The following is a 24,476-nucleotide window of genomic DNA, read 5'->3' as shown; positions in this document are numbered from 1 at the left end:
ACACAAATTAAGGAATAATTATATTTTGAATAGTTTTCAAAAGCTTTTCCAATAGCCAAGAACGAAGATAAATAATCAACGCTCGCAGTTTCCGTTCTTGGTTATTGGAAAAGCTTTTGAAAATCTACATTATATAATTATTCTTTAATTTGTGTACCATTATTATAGAATAATAATGAATAAAGATGTCGGTTCTTCGTTTATTTATATGGTTCAATAGAAGATTTCAAGCCCTTAAAAAGACTATCTGTTTACGTTGCACTGAAGAAGCCTCGTGGTCTAGGCGGTAAGGTAATCGCGTGGCGATTCGTGGGTCCGGGTTCGATTCCTGATCGGTACTTTTCTTTTTTTTTTAAGATTAAATTTTTTTAAATTGCCATTGACTTACAATAATCAGTAATAAACTAAAGAAATGCAGATTTTACGGAAATAAGCGAAATATAACGATGAAATTATAGTTAAAATAATTATTATATATCAAATACGCATTTCCTTAATTTATTATTGATTTAAATAAGTCAATGCTGATAAATAAATATGCTGAAAAAATCATGTATAAAGGCATTGGCCTGCAAATATAAATGACATCGAATATTGGTAGATTTTCGGCAAAGCGAAACGGAAAGATTTTGCCTCGACTCTTCTGCTAGAAGCTAACAGCGAGAAAGACAGAGAGGTCCGAGAAAATATCTCCGCTCTCTCTTTATTCCGCTTTCTGGCAACAATGCATATATGTTTTACCCTATTCTAAGCTTAACGCTCGTGCTTCGTGGTCTCTTCCGATAGATGGCGTTAGGGGTTAGATGGACCTGAGACACGCGTTTGCCAACACCAGCGCCGCCTACCGGTAGGGATTGCCTCGGGACCTCGCATGAGCAATCTCCCGTTTCATCTCTGGTATTTGATGTTTGTGTTTTAACTGTATAGAGCCGTAGGGCCCGTAGGAAGATTGTATCAAGTTGAAGAAGTCCAACAAATATAGACAATACAGTTATGTACAATGAAATCACTCGTTCTTTCTATCCTGAATTTATAAATGGAGCTTAAACTGATTAAATTTAGTACGGTCTTACCTAAGATCAATTGTTTCACTTTAACCTTCAATACAGTGCGAAGCTCCGTTTTTGTCATAAGTAATTGCTAATCTAAAATTCAAGCTTAGTATGGTTTATAAATTAGAATATCTTTCGAATAGATTTCATATTTTAGGCCATTTAGGGTGATCATCCAGCTATGTATGTATGTACTACATATGTATATTGAAATGAAAATGTGTAGTACGTAGTGTATATTCGGTGCTATTTACTATCGATCAGTTTTTATACCTTTTACACCGAGCCTTTGACTGTCAATAAATGGCATCGATTGATAAAGTTAAAATTATAGTAATTGGGGATTCTGGTAATTAAAATAAAATTTTACTTTTTATCATACAAGATAAAAACAATGAAATCACTGAAAATTGTAGGTGTTGGGAAAACATCATTGACATACTTAATGTGTCAACAACAACCAATTAGTAATCCCTCTTGGACTGTTGGATGTTCTGTTGAAGTAAAATTACATGAATATAAGGAAGGCACACCTGATCAACGAAGATTCTTCATAGAGTTATGGGATATTGGAGGTAGCCAGAACCATAAAAATACAAGATCAGTTTTTTATCAACCAACCAATGGTAAGCTTTAATTTTAAATTACAAAGTATACAATGTATACATGATAATAATTGTATATTACATATTTTGACCATAGGTATAATTCTAGTCCATGATATGACTAATAGAAAGTCTCAACAAAACTTGAATAAATGGTTACAAGAAGTTTTAAGCAAAGATTTAAATCAATTTAAATCAAAACCTTATGAAGACTTTGATCCTGAAAAATTTGTGGGATCTATTCGAGTAAGAATTTTTGGTTAGACATGTTTGAATTTTATTAAAAACTATATTATTTTCAGATTCCAATTTTAGTAATTGGCACCAAACTTGATTTAGCATCAGAAGTAAGGCCAAATTTACATCGACGATGTTCGAGTATTGCTGAAGAATGTGGAGCTGATGAAATATTTCTGGTAGGTATGGTTCAAACAATTTTAGTACTATGTAAATAAATCTACAGTTTAATTATGTTTTATGGTTAGGATTGTCGACAAATAAGATCCTTAGCAGCTGGCTCTAGCTCTGCTGTGAAACTGAGTCGATTTTTTGACAAAGTTATTGAGAGACGCTATTATTCCTTAAGGGAGGCAATGAGCCCTGATAAAAGAAAATCAAATGCATTTAATTATAGTCCTCCATATAATACAAAACTCTACCATAATGACTAATAGTTTAGATGTTATTTTATTAACAGTATCTGTAAGAATAATTTTATTGTACATTATTATTAATCATATTAAAAGTTATCTTTTGTAAAAAGTTTAAAGTAAAGAGTGCTCCTGGATCAATGAGAACAATTTTTGAGAAACTGTAGAAAAAGAAAACAAATTATAATCCAGTGGAAAGTGGAATAAAAAAAATTGCATGTGAGTACATATATGCTGAGGAAAATTGATTTATTAACATTTCAACCATACTTTCAAGGAAAATCTCACTATGATGAATATAATGTTATCTTTCCAAAGTGGACCAAAGTCGATAATCCATTTGACGCAATTACTTAAACTGAAATCAAATGGTGCTTTTTAATGTACATACTAGATTCTTGATTTGCTTGCCAAATTTAGAATAACATGCTGATTGCATATTTCCATATCTGCATTAGTCGCGTGACAATGGGTGCATTCGCCCCGATTGTGACATCAGGCCTGATCAGGCATACTATAATAAACATATATACATATATACGTTTGTTCTTTTTCGCAGCGCTATCGAACTGGTGCAATTAATCGCGAACAACACAACTAGTGAAGTATCGATACTTGAGCTCGATACAGTATCGGAATATTTAGAATCGATACCTCGATATATCGAGAGGATAAGTATCGATACCAAGAAATATCGAGTACTTCTACATATACAAGAGTGAGAAAACACTACACCACACTACACTACACGGCTACGCAAAGTACATACAAACGGTACAAACTGGTATGTATAAACACCTTATTCAATAGGAGTTTCAATTTCGTATTACATATGATATTTATTGTAAGTTCTTTAAAACTCTATGCTAAGTTTTCTTTACAATTTAACAACAATATTACTTTATAATTATAATTATTGCTTGTTTCTACTTTAGAGGTTATATTATGGATTAATGAAAGCTGTGCATGCTATTATGTTTTAATTTATAAGGCAATAACGATTTTAATTGTTTCAGAAAAAATAAGACCAGTACAATGGCGGCGACAATGCCAATAAACCCAAAACCTTTTTTGAATGGTTTAACAGGCAAACCTGTTGTAGTCAAATTAAAGTGGGGTCATGAATATAAGGGCTATCTAGTATCCGTGGATGGTTATATGAATTTACAATTAGCAAATACAGAAGAGTATGTAGATGGAAATTGTACTTGCAATCTTGGAGAGCTCCTAATTCGATGTAATAATGTTATGTACATACGTGGAGTTGAAGAAGAGGATGAAGAAGGTGAAATGAAAGATTAATAATAAAAAACCTATTTATAATTTAAATTATACTTTTTTGTATTGAAAAGTTTTCCATTCCTATAAGCAAAATAAAAAAAAATAAAAACTATTAAATTGATTTTGGTACATTGGTTATTATTGGTTTTGGCCTAGCTTTAAAGATAAGTTTCTTCCTAACAATTCCTTTAATAACATATTCAGTTGTTTCTCTACTGTCCAAAGGATTGGTGAGTTTCCTTTTTTCTATTAAAGCAAATGGCTTTGAGAGCTTTTCTTCTTTTCCATGTAGAATATGAATACCGATAATAAATATTGGATTACCTAACTTGGTATAATGTATATCACCAATGGTGCATTGATCATTGTGTTCCAAATTGTCAAATTTTAAATCACCTTGGAGTTCAATGACAGCATGTTCTGGTAGTTTTCCAGCATCTCTGCAAAATTATAAGAACATTGAGATCTTATTGATACTATTGATACCATCTAATATAAGAACAAATGACTTTAAACAAGATAATAACCTTTTTATGTATATGATCATTTTGATGAATATTTTTGAAATTCTAAGAAAGTAACCCTTCGTTCAGTCAGAGCATCGTGTAATGTAATTCAATGCGCGCCACTTGCTAATTGTTAGGAAATGTTAGTAGGTTACCAGACGGGTATAGCTAATTTTGGAACACGGCTCACACACAAGACACACTAAACTCACTAAAACCGTGGGGAGCATGGATTTAACTGGATTTTGTTAACACCAGTAACACCACACTCTCGATGACGGCGCTGATAGCACAGAAAGCATTAAGAGAAAACAAATAAAAAAAGTTTTGTCATCTCCTGATGACAACCGATAACCATATGTTGACCATTGTTGACTGGAATTAGTACAAAAGCGTGAAAAACCCGAGATAAAACTACGCGTTAAAAGTTAATGTATCGTAAGGATAGAGCTGTTACATGGATTTTATGTATATGTTGGTCAAGCGGATAAATAATTATATGTACAATAACTAATGTAAGGTTTGTTCCATTCGTCCACGGTTTCATTGTTAACAAAAGTCGTTCATGAGCGGTTACATTTCTGCGTAAAACTTGAAATCTAACTACGGCGCAAAAATTTAACAGTTATGTTAGCGATTTTTGCAAGTATTTCGTGATATTGGAACAAACAAAGTAATATATCATTCAATTACAGTACAGGAAACATTGATATTATCATGGATAAATCATGGGATCATCCTTGGAGCACAAACGAAATGAGAGAAAAGAGGCAAGATTGGAGTTTGGCAGGAGATACAGGCCTTTTAAAACATTTACAACAATTTTCAGAGGTATTTTAATTATGTTTCTTTAATCAAAATTGATGTCTTCTACTTAAGGTAATTAATGCAATTTATTCAGACGGTACTAGTTAGATATGCCTTAAATTTGGAAGAAAATATTTTTTATTATACATGAATAATCATAATTATAAAATATTCAAAAACTGTCAAAGAACAAAGAAAACTAAATATTTGAATTGATACCCAATAAATATTTTAATGACCTACATTCTTATTTTATTTATAATCACCTAACAATTAAAAAATTCATATTTTTGGTGTGATTTTAATTATTGGTGAACCAGTTTAATCGTAAAAACAGGTTCTATTAATTCACTGTTTCAATTCATTAAAAATTATTTGATGAATGTAGTTTCTTTGTTTAAAAACAATTTAGTTAAATTAAAGATTTTTTTTTGTGCAATAAATTTAGGAAAATAAGAATAGTAAATTTGTAGAGTATATTTTTATTTTGAAAATTTTTTACGAGTAACTACAGTTAAATGAAAGTTGTAGATCTTTTTATTCATTAAGTGATTAAAAAAAAATATAAAGACTATATAGGTTAAAAATATATATTATATATTTGCTAAAATATCATTCAAATATTTTATTACATATTGTTTTTTAACTGTTTTCAAATATTTGATAATTGATTATCTAATTATAATAGCTGATTTTCTTTTTACAAATTTAATGCATTTTTGGCTTACAGTCTGAATATACTGCAAGAATTAATTTAATTAAATATGAGCAACATACATTATTATTATTGTTTTCATTAGAATTTAATGACAAAGGCAAACAAAACTCAAGAAGCTTTGAATACATTGACATCTCAATTGAATGAAACCTCAGTATTCATAGATAACATTACTAACACATCTCTTGCATTAGCAAATACTCAATTTATTGAAAGTAGGGTACAGGAAGATGACATAGAAATTTTAAATAAGATGGAAGATATTGAAGAGGTAATTTAAGATATATATCTATATTTGTAAAACAAATTAGTTCAGTGTAATATACATGTATATATGTTTAGGTGAAAAACCAGAAAGATATAGCTCCTACGAATTTTGTATCTAGTGTAAGTGAAAGTATAAAACAAGGAATAAGTTTGATGGAAGAAAAGTATAAAAGAATGGAAGTTACTGCCAGTGATAGTGAAGATGAAGGCAATCCTGAAATACTAAGGTTGGTGTAATGCTATATGTATTTCGATCATCATTTCCTCATGCGACTAAATTTTAATCGCTAGTGGTTTTTGTACTTTTGAACAGTGTCATCATGGCAAATAACCCTTATCAAAACAGACAATTACCATATGTAATTGGATCAGACAAATGGGAAGCATCAAATAAAATTCGATTGGAAAGCAGTAGCAGCGAATCAGAACAGCTTGAGAAAGAAGATACTGAAGAATTGCAAAGTGATGTAGAAAATGAAGTAACAAATCATATAATTAGGAAAAGTAATCTTTCTCATAACAAAGTAGAAAGATGGTCGTCATCGTCAAGTGAGAGTGATAACCATAATACACATATCTCTAAGCAGAAAATAGCTAATGCGGATTCAGATTCAGTTCTATACACGCAAGAAAGCCTAAAGGTTTTAATTATGTTTAATTTAGCTGTAACAAGAATAATAATAGATTACATTATTTAATTTGTTTTAGCCTCCTTCTGCAAATAGTATAGCAACGAAATTTGCGGAAGATTTAGCCAAACGTTTAGGCAATATTGGACAAGCTCAGGAAACTGTTTCTGTAATTGAAGATAATGAAAAAATTAATGACTCTAAAGGTACAATTAAATTTGTTTAAAACATGTGTTATAAAAAAATATGTTATTTAAAACTAAATTTATAATATTTCTGAGAAAAATTAATAGATTTACATGGTTTCCACAGATGATGTATTCAGGCCAATCAAAGATACTGAAGAGAGCAGGCATGATCAACTGTTTAATGATGATAAAGGACTCTTTGACAATCAGACATCTAAACAGTCGTGGAAGAATAATCCTAGAAATCCATTAAAAATTAACATTTTGCCTCCTGTTAGTGATGTCCCACCACCAATAAGCAATATTTGTAAGTACATCTTTACTAATAATGAATATATGAGAGTTCATGTTTTTTGTATTTACATGGTATATTCTTTATTTAGCTACCAATCCTAAATCAGCCATCGACGATTTATTTGATGCTGACTCTGAAGATTCTGATAACATATTTACAACAAATGTTTATGAGAAGAAAAACTCTTTGAGTAACAAAACCAATATTAACGAAAAAACATTAAATGTAAAAAATACAGACTTGGATAAGCAGAATAGTGCTGTATCTGTATTTGCAACTAATCCTGGTATACCAGCTACGAGCACTCCAACTTTTAACACGGCTAACCTGTTTAACGATAACGAGAAGGATGATGGAGGTTTATTTAAATTTTCTAAAAAGGACATTTGCCAATCTGAAGAAACTTTACCTTCGGGATTATTGAGTACTGAACGAAAGGTAGTTTTTCTCGGGTCATAATAACCGATGTTGTATTAGATGAAACTTTTCAAAACATGTTTGATTTTAGAAGCCGGAAGGAAACGTTTCAGTTCTTCATAAAGCATTATTATCTGATATGGAAAAATTACTAGCGAGTAGAAAACAGCAGGTGGAAGCGGATAGCGACAATGGAGCAGTAGAGCACGAGGCAGGTGTTATCAATGAATCAATTGTGAAAAGTGTATCACAGCCAGAGGATATAAGTAACAATCTAGGAAGCTCTATTGCTGGATCGGAACTAGTATCTGACATTGACTCAATAAATGAGAGCACCTACACAAGCGGGATTTCAAATCAACCCCCTAGTTTTAATATTGAAGAGTCAAGCTTAGAGTACGTATAACCCATACATATAAAATTTGCGTTAAATTAATAAATTAATTGAGGTAATTAAGATAGCATACTAATGTTTATAGGATTGATTTTGAACCACAAGGGAGCTCGTCACATTTGAAATCTCAAGAATTATATCGCGAAAGAGTGGCAAGCGATAGCTTATTCACATCGCCAAACTCTAATAATAGAAACGGCAATAATACAATGAATAATAATCCATTATGTGATATTAATCTCTTCGGTCAACAAGGAGATATATTTGATAACGACGAAGTGTTTGGTCCTCCCCCTCTACCAAAAGCAAATACAAAGCCTTACAAAAATCAAGTTCGATCATTATTCGATGACTCTGACTCTGGTGACGAACTTTTTTCTACGACTAGCTCTGGCTCGAGATCACAGAAAAGCTCAGATTTTTTGGCGCCACAAATACCTGATAAGTCTAAATCGTATAAAGGTCTTTTCGATGCTAATGTAGATATATTTAGCTCTCAAGATTCACCAGATGTCGATATTTTTGGTATAAATGCTCAACCACCGATTGCAGGAAAAACTACCGATACCTTACCTAAAAAAATCATAAACGTACAGCCAAGTTACTTAACAGTCAATACAATATCAAAAGGTGAAAATTTGTTTGACAAGTCAGAAGCTTTAAAGAGCTCTAAGAAAGGTAGTTTATTTGACGATGATAATGATAACAATATGGACAACGACGACTTATTTGGTACGAACAGTTTCAAGAAATTAGAAAAGTACGAATCTCGTGTTGATAAAAATAGCTTGAAAGATGATCAAGCTTATTCGGTTAGCGAGGTAAAATCAAGTATTGTTAATGAAGATAAATTATTTAATCAAGAAGAAAGTAAAGATACTGGATGCGAAACTGACATTACTTACAGTAAATCTACTATGCAAGATGAGCAAGTGGAGTCAGGCTTATCCGATAGAAAAACATTTGCTGCTTCTAATAAATCGTATTTTATATTCGATGATATGGATGAAGATTTCGATGATTTATTTAACAAAAAGAAATCAGTTAAAAATGAGAACTCTGATAGAAATAATTTAAAGAACATTATAGAAAAAACTGAGATTTCTAAAGTGGTAGAGGAAGAAAAATCAGCTGAAACGAAACAAGATCATTCCGACAAGGAATTGAATAAATTAAATCTGCCAAATGTACCTTCTTTTTCTGATATTAATTTAAATGCTCAAAACGATAAAACTGGTAAATCGTCGGAACCTAATAAGAGCAAAGTTGTCGAATCCATTGTAAGAATGTCACCACCTAAGACATTAAATATTCGTAATGTTATTTCATCGACGTCCGAAGATGATACACAAGCACCTAAGAGAGAAGTATCTAGTAAAATTAAAGATTTGATGGGCAAAATGGGCGACTTGAAAATACTTTCGCCAACCGATGTACCACCTATATTGAAAAAAGGTGAAGATAACTTAGAAGATGATAAAGAGGCTTTAGACAGAGATAGTGATGATGGTGGATGTCTTAGTGTTCAAAGTCGAAGCTCCCGAAGCTTTTCAGGTAAAAATAAATATATTCTTTGTACTTATATATATATATATATATACTCTTAGCTACTATAAAACGTCAAAAATATTATATTACTCCATAGACGAAACGCCTGTACGTAAGGCATCACCAGAATCCACTGTTTCGCACGAGGGTCACGAGGAAACGGCGATTAATTTTGATCAACCAGTACATATAGAAACATTAGTTTCAACTGCGTCAAAGGTGAGTACTTTATGCTTTAAAATAAAAAAAGCATAGTTCTGAAAACGAAATTTGTCTATTTCAGAATCGAGTAAGAATTCAAGCAAAACGTCGACCTCAGAGTAGACAGGCCAGAAAATCAGCATTGAAGGAGGATGGTCAAGATTTCGATGCTGCAGATGCAATCAGTAGTTTAAGTAAAGATGTTACATTATACACTAATTCTATTTGTTCTGATGTGACAACAACGACTGAAAATTTAGAAAGCTCCAGCACTGCTTATACGGGCATGGCAACTGTCGATGACACTTATCCAACGGAAGCAGTCCTGACTCTGGGTTACGAGGATAAGTCTGAAATTGGTAGCATTAGCAAAGAGAGCTCTATGAGTATAAACAAGAATACCTTATTATCACCATCTACCGACGAAGAAGATTTATTTGACGTTTTACCTGATTTACCAGAAGATTCTCAAAAAGATGACAACCTATTTACCAGAGCACCAATTTTATCGCCAATAGAAAAAGTACTTCCTGTAAAATCACATTTCATTTCTTGTCCAAAAAATTCTGGTATTTCTAAAGCTGAAAATCCAGATAATAAGCTTAGCCTTAAGGAAGCCAGCAATGATGCATCAAAGTACAACTTTAACGAAGCTGATGGTGCTGAAAGTGCAACGCGGCATAAAATATTTAACGATAATAATGAGTCCTCAATTAAAATTGAGAAAAAAGAAGATGAAGCTGACGTTGCGAAGTCGTTCGACAAAAGTCCCACAGATCCATTACGCGATAGTAGTCACGATCCACTCAAAGATCCAAGCCAACTATTTGCATTTGTTACCAAAACTCCATCACCCGATAAAGGCAAGACTTTATTATTCAGCGAAGACGATAGTTTATTCTCTAGCGATACAAAAACATCCATCGTTAATGACAATGAATTTTTAAAAAAGCCAGCGTTAGATTTATTCACAGATGATACCAGCGGTGACTTGTTTTCAGCACCTTCAATCAATGCAGTGGTAAAACCGTTGAAAGAGACAAAGATAGGCTTATTTGATAATGACGTGGAAAGCGAAGATGACGACAGCTTATTTGGTTCTAATGCGAAGCAAAAGTCGGTGACGTCAGAAGCTCTGAAGTCAAGCCATAAACAAAATTTGCCGAGAAGCAACAAATTATTCGACGAAGATGATGACGATGATGCAAATCTTTTTGGCGAATCGAGTGATCGCACATCAAAGACAGATTCGTTGAATTTTGATACAAAGGATAATTCGTCATCCATTAGCAGTAAGCAGGTGAAAAATTCGAATTTGGATAATCTTTTTGGAGAATCCATCGAGGATGACCTGTTTACCACCAAAACGACAATTTCGAAAAAAGTTAAACCTCTGAAATCAGTATTTGCTGACGATAGTGAATCGCTCGATGATCCTATTTTTTCCAAATCTGAATTGAATACACCAAACTTGCCAACACGGCCGGTTGTTAAGAAAGCAGTTACCAGAGATTTAAAAAAGACTGCTGAGAAAATTGTTAAAGACCCGCTTAGTATTTTGCGCGATGATTAATCTATGCTCTCTTGATTAATATGTATATTAATGTGGAGCATGTCAAGATTTACACAAGCACCACTTTTTTATTATTGATGTTAAATGTACGGTTATTTAAGAGGAAAGTTGTAAGTAATGCCTTGAACAACGAAAAACCACATTATTATTCTAAAGATGTAGAGTGTCCAGTACAATTTTATTTATATTCATGATCTAGTATTTTTCCCTAATATTATATTATTTCAGACGTTATATTATACATGCGGCATTGTATGAAAGCAGCTTCAAAAGCTTTATTTAAGTATGTTATTCAAAGAAATATTGTTGTAAACTTTAATCTACTTGTTAATAAATTAATTTTGCCATTTTCAAAAAAGAAATATTTCTAAATGATAAGTTGCAAAATATTCTATGAATAGATTGTTTAAATAAATTAATACGATTACAGAAAATATTCTATCATATACCTTGCGTTGTAAGTTGATATAAAATATAAGATTTTTGGAATTTTTGTGTGATACGAACAGGTCTTGAAAAATAAGAAAAAAAGATAGAACGAAGAAAGGAATCAAGAGGTAATATAAATATTAAATTAACACTTTCTTTTGTATTATTTATAACTCAAAGTATTTCTATCTATTGAAATGATTACTTATGCAAACAACACTGTTACTTAGTAGTTGTTGTGGGTTCTGTTGGTGTCATTCTAGGGTGAGAATTAAAGTGACCTCTGAATGTATTACTAAGAAGCATAGTCATTGATTACTTATTACTGACTGGTTATTGACATTATTTTTTTACAAACTAGAAGAGATTTTTATAAACAGTGACATGCATTAAAAAAATACTTTTAGGTAAAACCAAAATCATTAAACCATATAAAAAAAGCAGCAAGTTTATGAAATAATATTGTATTAAGCTAATTCAACAGTAGCTTTTAATAATTTAATGTTTTTACATATATATATATATATATATATAGTACAAAGTTATGTAAATTGAATTAGAATAAAAAGAAATGTAGTTTTTCTGAAAATCAGGAAAGTAGAGAAAGTGAAGTTTTTCTATGCTCTGTCTCTATATAATATATTAGACTTTTAAGGTTGAGAGAGATGTGCAGGTAAAGGGATAAAAAGGGTATTGGTTGTGAGAGCTAATCTGAAACCTTAAATATAAATTTCGTAGGTCTTTCCCTTCTTTCGGTGAATCACTTCGAATTTGTAATTTACGATCTTTATGTTAATTCAACAATTTGATGATCAAATTTCCGCTGTATAATAAACATAAGGCAGAGCATATTACCCGTTTCTGTAAGCCGGAATATCTTACAGTCGAAGTCTGTCGGTCTTCGCGTTCACTTCGTTCGGGATTCAAAAAACTGAGGTGTGTGTCGGAGCTGTTATCACAGTAATCAGTGAGTTCAAAAATCATGACGATGCGTTTATCCGATTAATTCTAAAATCCGAATAGCATTCTCGTTTACCTTGCCTCCATTTAAGAGTATCTGCAAGTGTTTTACAAATAGTTTGATTATTTTCATTCGTCGTGTTAACGTCAACGTTGTCCATGATTCAATGACTTTCATTCGGATCTTTTAGATGAACAAATGAACGTCAATCTAGTGAGTCGACTGAGAGGGCATTACTGGACAAATAAATCAATAATCCTTAGCGTAAACATTAAGAAATTAAGAGAATTTTTTTTACGCTCGGCAATTTTCATTGTACCGCGATTTGATACTACATGTATTTTTCTGCGTGTTTCGAGGGATTCGTCTACTTCTAAAAATGAACATCCCAAGTGCACAATTCCAAATTTGTTAAATCTACAATTTCAAGATGCTTTATAATGCGAGAAGTAAATAACGCGTGATGCAGTAATTTTATATCAAATGAGATTTGCATATTTGAATAACAATAAGTTATAACGCTCGCATTTACCGCTCCCAACTTTCATAAAATATAAGTAAATCGTAATGTGACACTTTTATTAGCATTTTACTATAAATTAGTTATAACGAACGTAGCAAGTTTTGCAAATGTATGCCTGTGAACCGTTCATTTACCACATAATAAAGTGTATACTTGAATTCGCCATAGTTGGTGGACGTTGAAAGAATCGTTTCACCTCCATAACTCTATAAGCGAGATATTAATTGTTTGCATGTGTGACTCTTTGGAAACTCTTCTCTATTTGGATTTGAAAGGATAGCATGCATGAAATGGTATCTCCCGATACAGTTTCAGAGTTTAACAAATATCTACATTTGTAGTCGAGTCGAATCGAAGCATACGCGTGTATAGGAAAAGGAATGGATATTATATACAAACGCACTACCACGTTGTAATGCTCTTTATTGTATTTCTATGGCAAAAATATAATTGACTGAGAATAGATATAGCGAAGAAATTTTGATGTGTTTTTTAGCAATGACGGTAACGGATGAACATAAGAGCGACACGTATCTAAAGGAAATGCTGGACATGACGGAGGATTCTCCTCTGGAGGATCTTACAGAATCCAGCGAGATTACCAAGTTCTTCACTGATCAGAATGTCCTTGTGACGGGAGGCTCGGGATTCATGGGTAAACTTCTTATTGAAAAATTGCTGAGGTAAGTATAGGTATATATATATATATATATATGGAGGTATACGTAGGATGAAGTATGTGGAAAAAAGAGTATATTTCGCATTAGCTTCCTTAAACAAGGTATATTTAACATTGGCTCGCTAACGCGATAAAGTTAAACGGTGTCCCGGCGACATCAAACAAAATTAGCATTTCGACGCAGCTTTGCGATAGAGAGCGGGTGGAATCCTATATGGTACGGAGTGGGAAACGGATGTATATAGAGGAAACGCACTGTGAAAAACAGGAAGATATTTAAAGAGAGCGGGCGCCAAGCGGCAACGATCGATCGATCGCCTCGTGCCCGGGACGCTCTATCTTTTCTCATAAATAAGGTGAAAAGTCAATACCATTGTTTCTTTTTGCACGGGCGGTCTACGATGTAAATATTAATGCCATCAGTTCATTCCTCCAAATGACTATTGAATCTCTAACGAAGGAACTTTAAACCCCGTCCTTAAAAATCGCTACGATCGATTCTTCTGCCATTCTTTTTTTCACGAATTTTTAACTAAGGTCAATTTCACCCTGCCATCTGGCGCTCGCTTCGGAATCTGCTCTTACGCGTTCTTCGCTGCTGTATTATACATGCGCTTAATTATGAAATTGTAAGAAGGTCATTTAAATTCCGTCAGAAAATTAACATTCGTCGAGTCATCGAGCTACACAGGGTCTCGTATAGAGAGATTTCGGTAAGATGTTTGAATATTCATAGATGTTGCCCGAATATCGGAGTGCTGTATATGTTTCTGAGGCCGAAAAAGGGAAAGAGCACGGAGGAGAGGTTTAAGGAGCACTTTGAGGATGCGGTGAGTACTCGCGGGCACACATACATATATATTACGAACACGTATCGAAAGGTAGCGAGCGATCGAGATTTAATCGTTCATTTGACGCCTTCCAGATTTACGACAGGCTCAAGAAGGAGCGACCGCGCTTTGCCGAGAAAATTATAATGATCGAGGCTGATACCGGAGCCGAAGATTTGGATCTGTCCGCGGAGCACAGAAAGCTGCTGCTAAATACGACTGTTATCTTTCACGGAGCCGCGACTGTGCGCTTCGACGAATCCGTGCGACTGGCCACGAGCATCAATGTCAGAGGGACGAAACTCTTACTCCTCTTCGCCAGAGAAATGCCCAATCTCAAGGTAATATATATATATATATATATATATATATATGCGCAATACCAATTATAATCCTAGTTCCCACGTGCGATCGACGATCGATAAAATTGCAAAAGCCTCTTCGACCGTCATTTTTCAGGTCTTCGTTCACATATCGACAGCCTTCTCCCACTGCATCTACAAGTACATCGAGGAAAAATTCTACCCGCCACCGATCGAGACCGACAAGCTACTCACCCTGCTCGATATTCTCGATGACGATAAACTCGCGAAGATGCAATCCACGTGAGTATATTATTGTTATCAATCGCGCGTCCTCCTCTTCAGAGACGACGACTCCCGAGGCTCGATCGATGCGACCAACGAGACTGTCCGTGCTTTTGCAGGTTGATCGATAAATTTCCCAATACCTACGCGTACACAAAGGCAGTCGCGGAGGATACGGTGCGCCAATACTCGACTGGAATTCCAACCTGCATCGTGCGACCATCGATCGTAATAGCGACCGCGAAGGAGCCGATTCGCGGATGGATCAACAATCTTTACGGGCCTACGGGAGTGGTGGTTGGCGCGGGGATTGGACTGCTCCGCACTCTACACTGTGATAGTAACAAAATCGCCGACATAATCCCGGCGGATTATGTCACCTCGAACATCGTCGTGGCTGCGTGGGACACTGCCACCAACCAGTAAATGTCCCTTTTCCATTTATAAGCATCGCACGCACGATCATACCTACCGCGCGCTCTCTATCGATTGTCCCGAAAAATCTCTCTATTTCCCACTTTTTTCTTCTTCAGCAAAATTCCAGCGAGCGTACGAAATTTCAGCGGGGAGACGAAGGAGGAAGAGAAAGGATCGATCGAACAAGTAAATACTCAAGAAATTCCAATTTATAACAGCGTATCCTGCAATCAAAAGCCCATTACGTGGGGTCAATTTATGAAGTTTAATGAAGTCTATGGATGGGAGGTACCCAGTGAGTCGGTTCTCTGGTACTATATGTTTATGTTGAACAAAAACAGATACGTTCATATGATTTGCGTGATACTTCTGCACTTTCTACCCGCCGCTATTGTCGACACTCTGGCTTTCTTGACCGGACGTAAACCGATGTGCGTGAATATATATATATATATATATATATATTTATTCCTGTTGTTTATCCAAGCTGGAAAATACCCTAGCTTATCTCCGACCTTCGTTGCAGGCTGTGGACTGCGTACAGAAAAATACACAAATTCAGTGACGTCATTTCGTACTTTTCGACGCAGCAGTGGCGCTTCAACAACGACAATGTGTTGAAGTTGTGGGAGAGGATCGGTCCGACCGATCGAATCCTGTACAATTTCAATCTGACCAATCTCGACTGGAGCGAATACTTTTACTTCCACGTCAGGGGTCTTCGAATATTCCTCATCAAGGATCCACTGACGACTGTTAAGAAAGGACGCACTAAATTTCAGAGGTGAGAGACCATGCATCGGTGTCCTCTCGGCACGACTGCTTTCCCAATTTCACCCTTCTTCTTCTTCTTCTTCTTCGTAACTCTTCACATTCTCCTTTTCAGATTGGAAGTAGCACACAAGACTCTACTCACGATCTTCTTCCTCCTTCTGCTCTGGGCTTTCGTCTCTTTCCTTCGTTTCTTGTGGTCAGTGTTTTCGTCGTACCTAGAATTGTAATTTTAATTTTACAATGTATGTAAGCAATTATGAGAGAGCTCGCAATAAATTATTTTTTACGTTTACGCTACATTACAGCTTTAATTTGGTTTATTATAACAAATGTATATATATATATATATATATATATATATATATGCTCTGTAAGAGCGAACAAACATTTTGACGTTGATGCGAGGAAAGTCGAGGGTTATTTCGGAAAGGGAGAATTTTCGCGAGGTGCGTTTAGTTGCGGGGAAGGGGAGGGGGGGGGGGGGCAGGACAAGGAGAAAGAGTTGGCTGCGTTCAGCCGGGTACGTACGTACATACATGTGTATAAAAGAGGCAAGGAAGCGAGAATAGAGGGAGTTGGGTGGTGGGGGTCGGGGTAGGAAGAGAGGTAAGTTAGATAGGTAGGTAGGTAGACAGTGCCAACACAGGCAGGCAGGCAGGAGCGAGGAGCGCAGTGGCGGCGCGGCGGGCCGAGCCGAGCCGAGCCGAGTCGAGTCGAGTCAGACCGAGACCGAACTCGCGGGCCACGGCGCTCACCTCCTCCTACTACTGCTGTGCTGAACGAACGAGCAAAGCAAGAGTCGAGTGGAGTGTGGAGTGTGGAGTTGGAATCGAGCTCGAGGCTCGAGCGGCTCGAGGAACCAGAGAGAGAGAGAGAGAGAGAGAGAGAAGAGAAGAGAAGAGAGCCGCTATACAGAGAGCTACACTACTGACTGTATACAGTCGCTAACACACAGTACACCGTCTACTTCGCTCGCGAAGCAAGCCGAACGAAGAGGCAGTGCACGCTCGGCTGCCGACACGATCGGATGGCGTACTCTCTCGTTGCTCGCAGCAGGCTCGCAGCTCGTATCCCCCTCTCGCCTCGTCTCGTCCCGTCGCTGCAACAGTCGTTCTGGTGAGCAGAGTCCCACGGGACCTGCACGCGCGCTTTATCCCCCTCCCCCCTCCCCTCTAGACCAAACCTCCCCCGACCGCAAAACATTCGCCAGGAGAAAAAGACTCTGATCAACGTAGAATAAAACAGAGAAACATCGCGGAGGTCGAGGTAGGAATAAAGGGTCGATCCTCGGGCCGAGTTTCGCCATCGGTGAGGATCCCGAGGTGCGCGTGTATCTGGGTGAGTGTCAGCCGCGCGTACACATGTGGACGGAGGGATTCGGGGAGCGAGCGAGAAGGCAGTCGACGACGGTAGCCGCGAGGAAGAAGAAGGCAAAGTCCGGAGAGAAGCAAAAACTTGGCGGTGATCCGCGCCGCGCGTAGCACTGGCAAGGTGCCCATCGACTGGTTTCCATAGCAGCCGCGAGCGTGGCGATCAGCTGATCGTTGCCGAGGCAGTATCTTCGAGCGTCGCCAGTCGGCCTCCGACCGGCCTCCTCGACGCAACTCCATGCAAACGCGTCGTCGTCGGCGTCGTCGTGTTTGCTACTCCGCGCTGAAAACACCGACCGGACAGCTCGCTCGTCCAACTTCCTCACCTCCCCCGCGCGGAAACACCCCCCCGCCTCTCCCCTCCCTGCCAATCTCTCGATTCCCTCATCCCGCACTTCCGGTGCGAGCCGAACGAAGGACAATTTTTCCTCGAGGACGCGAGTCTGCGATTTCGAGCGAAAGTCGCATTTCTGTGAGGACGAGGGAAGCGTCCGACGAATCGTCTCGCGAGTGCGTCCCTTCGCCGATCGGATCAGCGATATCCGTGAGTGTCGCGCGCGCGTTCCTGGAGGAAAGATCGAGAGTGTGACTTTGGGAAATTTTGTGCGCGCGCGAGCTTCCATATACCGTGGTATGTACGTACTGTCCGTGCGGTATTCGCGTGTCGCGCGCGAACTCGAAATTGACTGCTCTCGACGTGCGAACTGCGACGTCGGTCGGAGGGTGTAGAGTGCTCGGAACGAGACGTGGTTTTCACGCACAGGCTTCCGTCAGCGAGGGACCGCTCGAGAGTGAACGCCGGGCTTCTCGATATCTCGGTGATGAACGAATTTCTAGTTTTACGCTGGCCTTCTCAGAGTTCGCGGCCTTTGCCAATAAATTCTGACAATCGTCTCGCTGTGCCTATATACATCGCGTATGACTTATGGCTGTCTCTCGAGGTCGGTAAGGACCGCGCGCGCGCGCGCGCCTATATGCGGGATTATTCAGAGTGATTTGTGGTGCAGTGCCTATGGTCGTTAGCTACACGCCAGCTGGCGCAATGATTGCCAGGGTGATTTTCCCGTGCACGCGAAAACTGTGATAGACAATGACATCGGCGCCATTGCTCGGATTAGCGCACGAGTTGAGACAAAGTCGACTTTTCCAAGGGCTTCTCGATAAAACACTTTAAAACACTTTGGTGAGTATCGACCAATAATCCCTCGAGTCTCTCTCTACATATCAATGTTGCGGCGAAACTCTATTATCGTTCGTCACTCATCGAAACGTCCTTCGTTATCTCGCGGCAAGAAAATGGAGTTTTTTTTATTTAACTAATAGCACTCGTCAGCGTCTCGAGTGCGACCGGTGCGTGTGTGGAGGGTATTCGCGATGTTTTCTGCTTTTGAGGAAAAGTTGAGGTAGGTTTTCCGGCGTGCAAGCGCGGTCAGTCGCCGAGTCGACGAACCTCTATCGATCTTTGGTTTCTATCTACAGTCCTCCTCCACCGTTCCCCTTACCTCACCTCCACTCCGTCGCGCAGGAATGCAACGACGAGTCAGTACGGCTTATCGCTGGCTATATAAGCTAGCCTTGAATCGCTTCGCAAAATTACCATTTTTACTACTCGAGACCCAATTAAAACTTTTCGCTACAAATTCCTCCCATCCCTTCCCTCTTCAACGTATTTATATATATATATATATATATGTATATATAATTCGATAATTTGCGAACAATTTAAATCACTCGCGATGACGAAGGACTTCGGAATTTGGATCTCGCCCGATAATCCCGTGATCCATGGATCATCGATATTTACGTAAGACCGGAAAATGCGCGTCCCTGTTGGAATTAACGAATTTTCAGCGTTGTTCCATCGAGAGAATCTTTGCTCTCTTTCCGTTGTCTATAAAAAGTGGCGAGCAGTTTGGGTTTTTTGAAGAATGGAGGGTGGGAGGGGGGGGGGGGGGTGAGGAGGAGAAATAGAAATATAACAAATAGCGAGTGTGTACGGCGCACAGAGACTAACAAGAGTAAGCGTAAATGGGAGTATTGATAATGTCGGGAGTCGCTAACCGCGAGCGATAATAAATAAACACAGAGTGCCCGTATGTGGGACTCGACTCGTATACACGCGTGCAGACACGCATATATGCACTTACATCGCGCAACACGAGGACGCGCGACGAGCACTCGGCAGCGAGAGACACAGAGTGACGTCACTGCTACCGATTCCAGCTGGATTTCGTTATCGGGTCTTCGCGTGCCACCTTACCATTCAGGCTCGGTAAGCGCAAAAACCTTGACGCGCTCACGTTGGCGCTTTATTGCCGCAAAGAAGACGCGTAAATTAACGGCGAAATATTTCAGGAAATGCTTTTTCATCCAAACGCTGGAGATCCAGAGGCCGCTGAAAAAAAACCCTGCCAGAAACAACTTACAAAACTCGTCGATCTCATAAAAAATAGCATCATATGGCGCGATAAATTTTTCCGCGGCCAATTAACTTGTATCGAATAGGCTCGAGGTATCGCTGGAGGTTTATTCTCCATCGACGACCCTCGTACACTCGGAACGGCTAATTTCTTAGCAGTTTCACCAGCGAAACGTTCCTCGTTGTCGCTGCGGATTATATTCTACGAATTCCCTCGCCTGTGCAAAATTATAATAAGAATGGCTTGCCATTTTTCGCATTACATCGGTCTAAATAAACCGTAGCCTAGAAATGGCCTCCGAAGCTCGAAATTATTTGGAGCGAGAGATCTGGAAATAATATGGGACACGACGGTCGTGGGTAGCGAGGTTTTCCTAGTTTTCCTTGATAATAAGTCGCAACTTGCATTTCCTTAATGGACGCTGGCGAAGTGAAAAGGCGGGCATGGTTGACTAACGGAGATAATAATAACAATGGTAATGAAATGGAAAAGAGAGAGAGAGGGGGGGGGGGGGATTTGCAAGAGGACGCGATGCGGAAGAGGCGTGGGCGCGAGTGTAGGTGAGGTGGGACCCGGCGCGTCTTAATTTGCGGTCGCACGTTCCTAATTTGGTTTACCGACGGTGGCGCTGCACCGGAGGAGGAGTAGCGAGGCTTCCTCGTCCTCGAAATCTCTCTGTACGAGCGCTCTAGAGGGGGGGGGGGGGAAGGTTATTAGTTGGTCTCGCAGTTATTTTGTTCGCGAGTGACACGCGCGAAATTGTTGCTTTCGAGAACGATCGACTCGACGCCGAAGCTCCATCGAAGCGAATCTGGAAAATTGGGTCCATCCAAGTGTATCCTTCGCGCGCACCCCTGTGTACCCGCTCCTTTTTTATCGAGCCAATTCGAGCGAGAAAATGACGAACGTCTGAATTTTCCTAAAACCAGGAAATATCTCTCGTCCGGCGTCGATTCTCTGATTTTCACTCGCTCTCCGTTCTTTTTCTATACTCGGAAAGTATATACGCCGATGTATCCGGATGTAGCGCACGTATCGCAGATATAGTAACTTTTTCGTGTCAAAGTTCGCGCTCTCTTCTTCTGTGAAAAAAATAGACATATAAATACACCGTGGTTCATCGGATGTTTTCCTCTCGCGATAAAACCGAGCAGACTCGTTTTCCCAGAATTTTTCCCGCATTCGGATTCTTCCCCCACTCGAGTACCCATATATATATATACACACACATATACGCAAGTTCAAAAAATGGCGCGATGCGTAACTGTACCTCGCGATATATCGAGTCTTTGAAACTTTTTGCAGCCGGTCGAAAGGTTTGTAGAGTTCTTCAGACTGCTCGAAGCTCGTAACCAACGCTTCCATATGTTTACCTACACACTGTCGGAAAAAATAAGAGAAGGGGGGGGGGGGTGTAAAGAGAAAGATGAAGTGGCTAGGCAACGTTAGTTGGCAGAGTCCCGATGAACGACCAGGCGATGAGCTATGGAATAACTGTTAGTTACCTCAAGATCAAACTTTCCCTTTTTTCCTTTTGAAAAATCCTTAATCAACTTCCGCGGCGAAGCACTCCAGGATTAATCAAACAAAACGACGTGCGACTGGAAGGAAGCGAGATACGTGGAAAAATCGTGCGGGCAGAGACTAGGTGGACGTTAAAGGGATAAATGTTAAAAATGAGTGTTTGGTAATTGGAAAGCAGCTTTCCTCGAGGGGAAAGAAAATCCTCGGCAAATATGTCGGGCGTCGGAGGAGAGTGTAGTCCGACAAATAATACACGGCGAGAGAGCGTTATTGCAGGGTTTTGATAAAGTGGCTGCGAGGCGGGATGTATCAAGGACAAGAGCAAGTGCGGATTAGCATACGTCGCGGGGCTCGATTGCTCGTTCCAGCTAGGCTGAAATAATTTGCAGAGAATCTTCGCAGCGCGAGCTGGAGAGACGCGTAGCTTCTGATATCCGCTTGTTTGGATTCGCCCCCTTCCACTGGCAGACCTTTCGCAGTGCACCGTCGGATCGTTGACACAGCAAGTGACACATTTAATAGGATTATTTATGGTCCGAAAGGCGCTTAAATGATCTCACGGGGCATATCGTTTCATCTACCTGACGGCGCGTAGCATAATTATGTCGACGAACGCCTCGCGTACATACGTGTACGTGCGCGCGTGTTTGTGTATCGCTTGGTATACCAAACACAGCAGGAACGCGCCTAAACAGTGTAGAAGCGCCTGGGTTTGTCCCGCGTCTGCGTATGTACACACGCTTATACACACATACATGCAGCAGCGTGGAAAGAGACGTTTCAGTTACTCGACTTATTTCAACACTAATATAACCAACGGCCGAGCGGTACTCTCGTTCCGCCAATCACGCCAGTCAACTGCGAAATCAAGAACTATTTTCTCTGAAAGCAGTGCTATGCACGCCCTACCAATGCACTCGGTATTGCTCTCTCGTCCAGCCGAAAACATCGCTTGCACCACTGATAAGATCGTTCTTGCATCAGGGATATACATATATATATATATATATATATGTATAGTTGGGAAACGTTGATATAATTCTCATTCGGACGACATTGAAGATTTCGATACGCGTCGTTAATTATACCAGTCCAGTTTGCGTTGACGCAAACTATACGAGGTGAAATTTTATTTTAAAATTAAATATCGATCTCGAGATTGATTCGAGTTATCGTTGAATTTCGCGATAACCGGTGGTCGTAACATCGTGTCATCTGTCGCAGGAGCAGCTCGTAAAGACCGGTGGTCGAGCCTTCCTCCTCTCTCTCTCTCTTGTATCTACAGAGACTTATCTCGTTTTACATTAAGATAAACGCACTTTCGTCGACACTTCGCTCTATCGGTCGACCGTTCCCACCGAAACTCTCTTATCGGATAGTGTTCCGTGCGTCGATCGCCTTAACAATTATACGTATATATATAGTCGAGAAGAGGATGACGCAGAAGTGCACAACGGGACAAAGAAAAATACCCAAGGCTTTTGGAGAGTTTGCCACTGATAAGAGCGAAGAGAGAGTTGCAATGAGCGGCGATGAGGCTCGACGACGCAACGTGGAAGTGCGAGGGACGTTGTTGCCTGCCGAGGAAAAATACTCGGCAATCGGGACTGGAGCTTTGATACTTCCGCTTGATCCGTGTGGAATGGTTGTAGCGTGTCGCCGGATAATAGAGATAATTGAGAAGCGAAAATTTATGGCTTTTGGAAGGAGGTCAGAAATTTATTGAGAAACGTATGGTTGTAATTGATGGTCAGTTGGAGGATCGATGTTGAAAGATTAGAAATGCATTGTCGGTTGGAAGAGGGCTTGGGGAAGGGGAGAGGGGAGAGGGAGAGCGTTTGGAAGTTATCGCGTCTCGCGTCGAGAGCCGTCATCGGCGATATAACGCGATATAAGCCCTGATCACAGGCGACAACCGCTCATTAGCATACAATGCGGGCTAATGGGATCGCACGTTGACGGCTACCGTTCAATACCCTGCGCTACTCCCCCCTCCCCTCCTCCTCTTTACCCAACTCTCTCTCCTCGGCGCAGCAGTCACCCTCGAACGCCCATCGCCGTTATTAAAATGCCTGTTTCCTGATTGGACCAACCTCTCCCGCAATTACTCTCATTAAACCGACTCCAACCACCGCACCATCAGCCTCTTTCCTCCTCGCGGGAACTTCAAAGTTGCCTGCGAAATCCTGTGTACGATTCGACTAACGAGGGTCTCGCGATCAATTTTCCGGTCCGTCATAACGAATTGGCCCGTACAGTTTGAAGGCGAAGCGAGAGACGGCCGGACAAGGAAATCTCGGCAAGCGCGTTGGATTTCTCACGCAGATCCAGGGATCCGCGTGTGATGTAGCGGTCTTATCTAACCTGGCTTCTTCGCGCGACGCGATTCATTCGCAATCGACTCGTATTCGAAGGAATGCTGCATATAACGTTATTGCAGCTCTGCGACGCGTTCGGGGCTCGTCGAACGAACACCGCGCGCGCGCGCTCTTCAGGATCGCATGGAACGAGTATCCCTCCGAGCGAGAGAACCCTGCGATTACCGCAGACGCGACGACGACTCTCCTCGCCGATCGTAATCTTCGACAGATATTTTTTGCAGACTTTTTTTCGTCTCTCCCTCTTGAACCATGCATGCAAGACGAAGCGGATCGTAGCTCTGCGAGCATTCGTCGGTACTCGTGCAGGCTAATGCCATATATACGTACGGGGATAGATATATAGCTATTAGACTGGGTGGGACGGATTATAGACGAGTGAGTCTAGCGGCTCGCATAGCGAATAGTACAGGTCACTTTCGCTACTGGCTCGGTCGGTCGGTTCGTTCCAGT

At 39.5% G+C, this 24,476-nt stretch overlaps 6 protein-coding genes across 14 annotated transcripts in view; 5 read left to right on the top strand and 1 right to left on the bottom strand.

The window, feature by feature from the left end:
- The first annotated feature begins 858 nt into the window (after positions 1-858).
- On the top strand, positions 859-2,419 carry LOC136782852 (rab-like protein 3). Of its 4 annotated transcripts, none has more exons than XM_066742551.1 (6): positions 859-990; positions 1,210-1,401; positions 1,469-1,678; positions 1,755-1,903; positions 1,960-2,073; positions 2,143-2,419. In XM_066742551.1, exons 2-6 carry the CDS (start codon positions 1,356-1,358, stop codon positions 2,326-2,328), a joined length of 705 nt encoding a protein of 234 aa, XP_066598648.1. In that variant the 5' UTR covers positions 859-990; positions 1,210-1,355; the 3' UTR covers positions 2,329-2,419. The 4 variants fall into 4 exon arrangements, with proteins under 4 accessions (XP_066598648.1, XP_066598649.1, XP_066598647.1 ...); XM_066742550.1 differs by having other exon boundaries at positions 890-1,133; XM_066742552.1 differs by lacking the exon at positions 1,210-1,401 and having other exon boundaries at positions 869-990.
- A 136-nt stretch (positions 2,420-2,555) lies between these two features.
- Positions 2,556-3,709, top strand: SmF (small ribonucleoprotein particle protein SmF). Of its 2 annotated transcripts, none has more exons than XM_066742556.1 (2): positions 2,556-3,091; positions 3,324-3,709. In XM_066742556.1, exon 2 carries the CDS (start codon positions 3,343-3,345, stop codon positions 3,607-3,609), a length of 267 nt encoding a protein of 88 aa, XP_066598653.1. In that variant the 5' UTR covers positions 2,556-3,091; positions 3,324-3,342; the 3' UTR covers positions 3,610-3,709. The 2 variants fall into 2 exon arrangements, with proteins under 2 accessions (XP_066598653.1, XP_066598654.1); XM_066742557.1 differs by having other exon boundaries at positions 2,556-3,151.
- Positions 3,701-4,255, bottom strand: LOC136782853 (chromosome transmission fidelity protein 8 homolog). 2 transcript variants are annotated; one of them, XM_066742555.1, is made up of 3 exons: positions 4,116-4,255; positions 3,913-4,028; positions 3,701-3,834 (listed from the first exon to the last, which is right to left on the bottom strand). In XM_066742555.1, exons 1-3 carry the CDS (start codon positions 4,133-4,135, stop codon positions 3,701-3,703), a joined length of 270 nt encoding a protein of 89 aa, XP_066598652.1. In that variant the 5' UTR covers positions 4,136-4,255. The 2 variants fall into 2 exon arrangements, with proteins under 2 accessions (XP_066598652.1, XP_066598651.1); XM_066742554.1 differs by having other exon boundaries at positions 3,701-4,028.
- A 322-nt stretch (positions 4,256-4,577) lies between these two features.
- On the top strand, positions 4,578-12,125 carry LOC136782848 (WASH complex subunit 2-like). The gene is made up of 12 exons (XM_066742543.1): positions 4,578-4,718; positions 4,790-4,925; positions 5,702-5,890; positions 5,962-6,113; positions 6,200-6,527; positions 6,595-6,721; positions 6,828-7,010; positions 7,087-7,436; positions 7,507-7,811; positions 7,895-9,363; positions 9,455-9,576; positions 9,641-12,125. The coding sequence occupies exons 2-12, from the start codon at positions 4,812-4,814 to the stop codon at positions 11,129-11,131; spliced, it is 4,830 nt and encodes a 1,609-aa protein (XP_066598640.1). The 5' UTR covers positions 4,578-4,718; positions 4,790-4,811; the 3' UTR covers positions 11,132-12,125.
- Positions 12,126-12,405: 280 nt separating this feature from the next.
- Positions 12,406-16,628, top strand: LOC136782849 (fatty acyl-CoA reductase wat-like). Of its 3 annotated transcripts, none has more exons than XM_066742546.1 (9): positions 12,406-12,496; positions 13,541-13,727; positions 14,460-14,553; positions 14,649-14,894; positions 15,013-15,158; positions 15,260-15,562; positions 15,674-15,988; positions 16,084-16,341; positions 16,444-16,628. In XM_066742546.1, the coding sequence occupies exons 2-9, from the start codon at positions 13,543-13,545 to the stop codon at positions 16,556-16,558; spliced, it is 1,662 nt and encodes a 553-aa protein (XP_066598643.1). In that variant the 5' UTR covers positions 12,406-12,496; positions 13,541-13,542; the 3' UTR covers positions 16,559-16,628. The 3 variants fall into 3 exon arrangements, with proteins under 3 accessions (XP_066598643.1, XP_066598641.1, XP_066598642.1); XM_066742544.1 differs by having other exon boundaries at positions 12,412-12,527; XM_066742545.1 differs by lacking the exon at positions 12,406-12,496 and adding an exon at positions 12,586-13,456.
- A 733-nt stretch (positions 16,629-17,361) lies between these two features.
- The window catches only part of LOC136782850 (uncharacterized), a 199,166-nt gene continuing 192,051 nt past the window's right edge, over positions 17,362-24,476 (top strand). For both annotated transcript variants that reach the window (XM_066742547.1, XM_066742548.1), the window contains exon 1: positions 17,362-18,884. The gene's annotated coding sequence lies outside the window, so the exon portion shown is untranslated. The remainder of the gene's footprint in view (positions 18,885-24,476) is intronic.

The sequence above is a fragment of the Prorops nasuta genome, unplaced genomic scaffold (assembly GCF_024137725.1).
Source record: "Prorops nasuta isolate Cenicafe-Biocafe unplaced genomic scaffold, Cenicafe_Pnas_1.2 PNAS00030, whole genome shotgun sequence".
Classification (NCBI taxonomy): domain Eukaryota; kingdom Metazoa; phylum Arthropoda; class Insecta; order Hymenoptera; family Bethylidae; genus Prorops; species Prorops nasuta.
The sequence above is the reverse complement of the archived record's forward strand: the minus strand, read 5'-3'. Positions and strand labels throughout refer to the sequence as shown.